We start from the raw sequence: 8917 nt of genomic DNA, 5'->3' as shown, positions 1-8917 counted from the left end.
TGTATGATGTGCGCATGCCTTAATGATCTAAGGCGCATGCGCAGGTTTTTATTATTTTATAATTTTAATAAAATAAATAATTCAACAATTTCAATGATGAAATTGTTGAAAATAAAAGTAAATTTGCCAATTTTGCTATGGATGGGGTGCTAAAGTGTAACTTTTTTATAACTAAAATTAAAAAAAAAATTATTAAAAAAAAAACTAAAGGGGACCTAACGAAAAAATTGTGGGACCTTATAGGACCTAACGGAGACCTATCGATTAAGGTCATTTTTGACCCAAAATTCTATGGATGGGGTGCTAAGTTTGCACTGGTTAATGCTGCTGTAAAAATTATGGATGTTTATATCAATTAGTCATTGGTTTATATATAGTGACTATTAAATAAAATGTGAATCAAAAATTTGACTTCCCATATTAAACAGAGTAGGTTACACTTTTTTAACCCACAGTCTTTGACAAATATCAAACGACACGTCGTTAGGCTGTAAAGTGGTCGATGAAATTAAAAAAAAATTGTATTGACATATTTTGACAGAACTTTTTTTCCTATGTTGGCCATATTCGAATTCGATTGATTGGAAATACTACTATTTTGCAATTTATAATTCTGATTTTATGTTTCACAATGAAATACTTAGACATTCTAAAGCGAATTTACTTTAGTAGACATCTGTATAAGGTTGTTTATTAATGTACTCTTGCTCGAATTTATAGAATTTCATCTTATTAGACAAAATGTCTATATCAGAGGAGCAAGATGATTTTATTTTTCGGCCACAACAACATTTAGACCCTAAATGGTTGAATCCTGACTTACAAGAAGCTTTACATTGTCCGGACGCTCTCTGTACATTATTTAATAGTTTAATTCAGGACAGAGAGATCTATTTCGACGCCGGAAATGGTCTAGTTAATGGTGCTGGTATAACTGCTAAGCTTGGTGATAGTGGGAAGTATTATTGTGGTCTTAGGGTAAGTTAATGAAGTTAGAACAATTTCCTTATCTTTTTTTTCTCACATTCATTTTTCATTCGATCTAATTGTAAATACTTTGTACTTAGATTCTTTCATGCACATGTTGTGACGGACTGTGTGGTCCTCATTCGGGATGTGCATGTCCTCCTTGCACTGCTCTATCGGCTGAGGAAGAACTTCGTGCTTCAATTCAGTCTAAACTTGTTGCACCACCCAATACTAGTCAAGTTATTGATGAAATTAAATGGAAATTAGACCCAGGTGACTGGTCTTGAATTTAGTAGCTTTCTGTAAACATATTTTGAAATATGAATATCTACTGTATAAACTTTGTTTTCATGAAGTATTTTTATATTGCATGATATGCAATAATATGATAAAAACAAAGTACTTCTCTTGACTATCCAAAATGTATAATAGATAAATTGATAAGATTTTCAAATAGTTCACTATTTATCAGATATAATGTTAAGCTATTATAGGAAATTATCTGTTTTACAAATAGGCCCAGAATGTCTTCAAAGTGTGATGGAATCCTTAATTTGGGAGCAGCGTGTGAGAGCCATACACACAGCTGTGACCTGCCCATATATCTCACAAATAAGGCGCCTAATTGTCATCTGTCATAGACATCTTGTTGCTGTAATAAGGTGAAGAAGAATAGTTATATATTATTATTTTTCAATTTGAGAATATATAGTTAATAAATTTAGTAATAGGATCCTAAGAGGTCATACATGAATAACTGTCTCACATGGGTTGTTTTACAACTGCTTATAATTTATTATTATAATTGATATTAATGCAAAGCAATAAGAAAAAAATAGAAAAAGGTCATAACATTTTACTTCATTATTCCATAGTAGTTTCCTGAAAATTACATGTTTATATATGAATTGAATGATATAATCCAAAACCTTCTTAGGGAGCAAAATCATCAAAAAGAACCAAAGAAAGTTAAATTGGATAAAGCACCTCATGGTGTAAGCAACAGAGCTCTAAGCAATGTTGTGGCTACTTTGAAGAAACCTGTTGAAATTTGTTCAGAGGCGCAAGAAGATAGTGAGGAACAAACTGATGATTCAGAAAGGTATGTAAAAACAAGGTGCCTATGACTTTCCTTTGTTTACAAATATACAAAAACAAAATTACAATCATCTCTGATATATATTGGACACCTGCAAGAAAGAATTCAGGAGTGATTATAGCCAGGGCTCGGAAACCGGTTTAAATTCTTAACCGGTTTCGGTCATTGACCCCAAACCGAAATTGATTTAGGTTAAAGGTTGCACTTTACCGGTTTTTACCGGTTTATGCGAAATACCGGTTTTTCATTAATATTGGTTTTGGTGGTGAAAATTAACCGGTTAAAACCAAGTTACATAAGGATCCTCGGCCCCCGCTACCCTCGCTCGACGGGCCTGGACGTTGCGAAGTCATTTAGTTACAAAATTCTTAATCGCACTCAAGTTCGCAATTTTAGTTTATATTTGAAACTAGCTTCCGCCCGCGACTCCGTCCGCGCGGATGTCGGTCTTTGCGTGGATGGTTTATTTCTCCATTTTGAGTAACTCGGACAATGACATCTTATAAATATCTATTGGACCCAAATACGGCTAGGTCTATAATAATACGCAACGTGTGTTCGCGGTACCTACTACAGAACAACGTCTATGGATAACTGAAAAATTGAGATTAATTTTTTTTCTACGTATTTTTCCAGGATAAAAAGTATCCTATTTTACGCCCAGGATAATAAGGTATAATTATACCAAGTTTCATCGAAATCGAACCGGTAGTTTTCACGTGATGTCTTCACATACAGACAGACAGACAAAAATTTTTTTAATCACATATTTGGGTTTGGTATCGATCCAGTAACACCCCCTGCTAGTTATTTTTTCAATATTTTCAATGTACAGAATTGACCCTTCTACAGATTTATTATATGTATATGTCGTGGTCATATCGTAGATTTGATCATTTCATGATATGAGTGGCCATTTCACGAAATGGTCGCATATCGTGAAATGGCCAACATAGTTTGATCAGATCGTTAAATCGTCAACGTTTCACGATTTGGTCATCCACATTTGGCCAGATCGTATAAAATATAAAGAGTCCATAAAATATTAAAAATTTTCAGAATAACTATATTCTAAAAACTTGTTTAATGTCATTTAAGTTAGTGCCGCGGCAGCGGCCGGCGCGGGCGAATGCCAGAAGCGAATCGTTTTTGCAATAGAAAATAGTTAGGTTAGGTTAGGTTAGACTTTGATAAACAACGCACGAGCCGAGCGAGTAAAGCGAGCGTGCCGCGGCAGCGGCCGGCGAGTGCCAGAAGCGGATCGCTTTTTAAAATACAAACAATTATAATAATATAGTAGTAGTTTCTTAAATTATTTTATTTAAGTCGCATTTTTTCTTAAATACATATAAGATATCCACATTTTCCATAGTACTCGTACCTCTTCTTCGTAAATTCTTTGCTATGACTTTCTTCATAATATTGTTATTAAACGAATTATGAAGTTTTTAACTGCGAATAATTTAATTTTCGCCAGCGGCCGCCATCTTATCACATAAACACAGAGCTTGCAGCGCCTCTACCAACGATTAATGTAACTATTTTACGATATGATCAAATAATTTTGATCATTTCATGAAAAAACCGTGCGTTAATTGGCCATATCGTGAAACGATTTCTTATCATTGATCTGCCCAAACCACATCATGATGTGGCCAAACTAAATTGGCCATTTCATGATATGCGACCATTTCGTGAAATGGCCACTCATATCATGAAATGATCAAATCTACGATATGACCACGACATATAGATTTGAATTTGATAACTAGAATTCCGCCCGCGGCTTCGCTCGCGTTTGCAAAGGAAAACCCGCATAGTTCCCGTTCCCGTGGGATTTCCGGGATAAAAACTATCCTATGTGTTAATCCAAGTTACCCTCTATATGTGTGCTAAACATCCATACATCTATACTTACAAACTATATTTTAGAATAGAATATATTAGATATATTAGATACTAGCTTCCGCCCGCGACTCCATCCGCGCGGAAAAATTAAGATTTATTTTTTTCTACGTATTTTTCCGGGATAAAAAGTATCCTATTTTATGCCCAGGATAATAAGGTATAATTATACCAAGCAAGTTTCATCGAAATCGAACCATTAGTTTTCACGTGATGCCTGAACATACAGACAGACAAAAATTTTTTTAATCACATATTTGGGTTTGGTATCGATCCAGAAACACCCCCTGGTATTTATTTTTTCAATAGGTATTTTCAATGTACAGAATTGACCCTTCTACAGATTTATTATATGTATAGATATTAGATTCACTATATCTTGTGGCAAGCGTTAAAAAATGAGGCAAAAATAATAAAGGAATTAACCGGTTAATTTGGGTGTCAAAACCGTTTGTGCAGAAGTAACCGGTAACCTTAATCATTTGGGTTACTTATAAACAGTTCACTTGTTTAACCGGTAAATGAAGGAACGATATATTTACCGGTATATAATCTAAATTAACCGCTCTTTTCAAACCGGTTCCGAGCCCTGATTATAGCAAACCTACATTCATTGTATATAATTATAACACACTACAAAAAATAACCTTTATTCTAAATATCTAATCACAAATCGATCATGTTTTCATCTGCCAGGACACTGAAACTCTTGACTTTATCTGGTGGTGGAGGCAAATGAAATACTAAAATTACATCTAGTAAGACACATATCTGATCCTTTTCTTTGACATAAAGTATATTAATCAGTGCAGAGAGAGTTCTCTAAGTGAAAGAGAATACAATTGCATGGATAGAATTGAATATTTATTTACAATCAAAGTTGTTTGATGTTTACCACATAAAGGTCTGAAATAATCTTATCTTTGTGCTATTTGTTATTATTGCAGTGCACTTGCTCGCGTAGGAGCCAGAGCTGCCTTGCGACTGGCTCTATCTCTCGTAAGACGCGCCTGGCGGTGCGGTGAAGACGCGGATGTGTGTTCCTTGCTATTACGCGACGCGTTGGAGGCCGTGCGAGCGTTGCCTGATGCAGCACTGTATGCTGGAAATGGACAAACAAGCATTACGGCACAACAAACACCACGCTCGCAGAAAATATGGGCGGAAGTTGTCGATAGTGCAGCGAAATTCTTGCATCAAGTTGTTGCAGGGTAATTTTTTATTTTTGCATTTATTACTGAAACAAGAACAAATAGTTTTGTTTCAGTAATTATTTTATATGTTTTGGAATATAATTCGTAGTTTTTCTACATCACTTTATATTCATCCAATTTATTGAAAAATTTTTTTTTTCCAGGGAAGTTGGTTGTAATGTCCCACAAGGCGATTGGCGTACTTCATTATGTGTGTGGGTTGAACTATGTGCTAGAAGAGCAGAGCTACCTGCATTACTGAAAGCAGCTGATGTCTTGGTTACACTACCACCTAAACAGAAACGACAGTCTGATAACAGGTAACAGAATTGCAGGGTATAAAAAAAATATATTGCACATAATGTGTTTTGTAATCCTGACACCTTAAACTTCCAGAATAATGTGTAAGAAATTCCATTTTCATAACTCTTAATAAAAAATAAAAAAAAACTTTGATCTGACTTATGAATGAATTGGATATATTTTATTCTCTACATTACAGGATAGTATTAGAAGAATGCACAGCACCATTAGGACCATTTCTAAAGAGGATGGCGAAAGTATTGCCTCCAAATCCCATCATCAATTCTGAACCTATGCCTGAAGACAACATGACAGCAACATTTCTGAAGTAAGCTAATTAAACTTACTACATTTAGATATATAATTTAAATTTTTATTAAATATCTTGTTATTTTTCAGAGAATTAGAAATACCAAGTGGTGATGGTCTCATGAGTGTGAAAAAAGCAGGCATTGCTTTGTTATGCCATTTGGATAGACTTGGTGCTCCACTGTTACCACCTTTGAAAGGATTTGTTACAGTGAGTCAATAACATAAAATATAACAAACTTATTTTTGGTGATTCTTGTTGGTGGGACTTAATAAAGAAGACATGAGTAGTATTTATTCCCTTATTTTGTATGGTGCAAATATGACACTTAATCTGACATTTTATAACATACTTGCAGTGTACTGAGTCAGCTCAAGAAGTAGTGTCAGTTGGTGTTGGTCCCATTCAACTCGGAAGTTTAAGAGTCCAACAAATAGCGTGTGCGGAGAAATTGGCTTTACTCCTTACTCAAGATGGTGTCATATACACTCTACCCTATGATACACTAACACCTCATTTAGTGCCAGGTAAAATATGATTTGTTAGATACTATGAAAATTGGTAATTTTGTAATATTTGAAATTTTAGTAAATAATTGCAGGTATCTGAAAAATATGAAAAAAAAAAAATGCATCCAAATAATTTTGTGTAATGTTTAATCGAATTTTTCTTGAAGTTAATAATTATTGTTGAAGTTCAATAGAGAAAAGAAAGAATTGCTCATATACTCATATATAACTAATTAACAAATAACCATCACATAAATATGTATTTGAATTAAGGTGTGTTTTCATAATGTTCTCTGATATTATGCACTAAAAATATTTAAAAAAAAATCGGTACTACTAAGTATTTCTCGAAATAAAATTCAATATCCATCAATTTCAGGTCTCGAAGGCTACACCATAGCGCAGGTAGCGTGCCACCCCACGGGCCGACACTATTTATGTCGATCTACATGTGGTGGGGTATGGACGTGGGGTTCGGGGGAAGATGGCCGCTTAGGGCATGGAGATACGGCCAATAGAGACGCTCCACAGACTGTGCACCACTTGGCACATCATGAGGTAGTGCGGATCACTGCAGGACCGGCTTGCAGGTTGGTGAAAATTTTGCGTGATGTTTAGTGGTGTTTGTAAATTGAGCACTGTAAAGAAAGATTTTTTATTATATATAAAGGACTCTAAAACTTCTCTTGTACATAATATTGTAAATATTTTTGTTAATATACTGGCCTTCATTGGAATTTTCTGTAAAGAGTTGTTTTTTAATTCACAAGACCAAACATTATTGTTTAATAAAAAAATTCTCATCACAAATAACATTTTTATACAGTGCAGTGATCACTTCTCGCGGTGCTCTGTACACTTGGGGGCGAAGCGCCCAGGGCCGCTTGGGACATGGCACTATCGAAAATTGTCTCACACCACAACCGGTCGCTTTCAACGCTCACAATATTGAGAGAATCATTGATGTCGCTTTAGGTTTGTTATCTTATGCTCATTACTCTATACACATTGTATTTGAATTATCAAAACTCTTTTAATAGAAAAATTTGTATACCTTTTTTTATGTCAGTTAAGTTAATTAACAAATAACTATTACAATAAATGAATTGTATTTTATACAATAATTGAATACCGACTCTTTAATTATTAACAAATAGCACAATACTTCAGTTACCATCTTTTAGTAAACTATACTTCGAATACCCATTCCCGCAACTTTGTACAAGATTACACATAATAACACAAAACATTGCACACAGCGTGGGGGGAAGGCCAAACGCTCTGTTGCACGTGGGAGGGTGCGGTACAAGTGTTTGGAGACAGCGAGGGCGGGACCCCGCGTGCGTTGTCCGCACTTGCGATGTTCCGAGTCACGCGTGTGTACACGGGCGATAATTGGCACGCTGCACTCACTGATGGGTATGTGGTCTATGTCGATTATTTAGCTAGAATTAAATATGCTTACTGGTGGGTATGTAGGCTGTGGCGTATGTAAATGTGGGTACTTTGGTATACCTATGTAAATTGTATGTAAATATCTTTTAACACGCTCTCGTTTCATAGATTTAGAGGTGCTTGCTATGAGGAGCAGAAAAAATTCAGAATTATAAAAAAATATGGTGGATTTTTGGCGCTTATAATGTCTTGAAAAGTATTCATGTATTGTTTATTTAATGAATCGTTGCATGACATGGTTGCGTTTTGTGCTTCGAACAATATGATTACAATGCGTAGCGAACCGAAACTGAAAGACAGTAAGGATTTCGTTGTCATATAGCGTAATTGATCTCGTTATTTTTTTTTATTAATTTTGCTAGATTCGTATAAGACGAAATATAAAATATCCTTTTCAATTTTCAGTGGTCAAGTATACACATGGGGCAAAGGTGATGGATATCGATTGGGCCATGGAAACTTTGAAACTTTTAAAATACCAAAACTAGTGGAGGCCCTACAAGGTATATTTCATAACGAGTAAAAATTGAAATAATTAACGATTTTCTAACACACTTATATATCTTTATTATTTGTTATAGGTATAAAGATAATAGACCTAGCTTTGGGCGCGATGCACGCAATCGCTATAACATCAGATGGACTTTTGTACGCATGGGGTACACACGAACGCGCTCAGATTTCTAACCCGACTCCTCAGCCAATACAAGTTTTCAACCCATCTTTTAAGGCCAACGGTAATAGATAAACATATAAGTCAATGAAATTAAATTAACATACAAATATATATTATTAATTGGATTAAAATTTTCAGGTGTTTCGAGTGGTACTAATCAAATTTTAGCTTGGAGTGAGGAGAATCCAAGGGACCTTCCATCGTCAATGCCTTTTGTTATTGATCTATCTGAAAACACATTCAAGTAAGTTTCTTAAATGAACCTTATTGTATTGAAGCAAGTATATAATGTAATTTTAATGTTGCATCGTATTTTTTTTTTAGATTTTTAGAGAGGTTATTGAGAATTGCTGTTGAACAAAGTAGTGCAGCTAATATGAAAGAAAACGAATGCCTCGCCATTTCCTGTCTCAACCTGCTTAGACTACAAGTACGTATCTAAAAGAAACTTACGAAAATAATAGAACTGATTAAAAAACGAAGTAAAATAGCTGCCAT

The 8917-nt window shown here is 34.8% G+C and overlaps 1 protein-coding gene across 1 annotated transcript in view; it reads left to right on the top strand.

Annotated features, from left to right (window-relative positions):
• The first annotated feature begins 591 nt into the window (after positions 1–591).
• Positions 592–8917, top strand: part of LOC123700953 (probable E3 ubiquitin-protein ligase HERC2) — a 42026-nt gene continuing 33700 nt past the window's right edge. The window contains exons 1-16 of the mRNA XM_045648341.1: positions 592–978; positions 1068–1242; positions 1487–1631; positions 1907–2071; positions 4921–5184; positions 5331–5486; positions 5669–5797; positions 5869–5989; positions 6138–6306; positions 6668–6878; positions 7115–7263; positions 7548–7707; positions 8149–8246; positions 8325–8480; positions 8558–8663; positions 8744–8849. Coding sequence (XP_045504297.1) covers positions 742–978; positions 1068–1242; positions 1487–1631; positions 1907–2071; positions 4921–5184; positions 5331–5486; positions 5669–5797; positions 5869–5989; positions 6138–6306; positions 6668–6878; positions 7115–7263; positions 7548–7707; positions 8149–8246; positions 8325–8480; positions 8558–8663; positions 8744–8849 — 2547 coding nt within the window. The 5' untranslated portion in view covers positions 592–741. The remainder of the gene's footprint in view (positions 979–1067; positions 1243–1486; positions 1632–1906; positions 2072–4920; positions 5185–5330; positions 5487–5668; positions 5798–5868; positions 5990–6137; positions 6307–6667; positions 6879–7114; positions 7264–7547; positions 7708–8148; positions 8247–8324; positions 8481–8557; positions 8664–8743; positions 8850–8917) is intronic.

Source organism: Colias croceus, chromosome 2, assembly GCF_905220415.1.
Source record: "Colias croceus chromosome 2, ilColCroc2.1".
NCBI classification, from domain to species: domain Eukaryota; kingdom Metazoa; phylum Arthropoda; class Insecta; order Lepidoptera; family Pieridae; genus Colias; species Colias croceus.
Note: the sequence above shows the minus strand (reverse complement) of the source record. Positions and strands in the feature narration are given on the sequence as shown.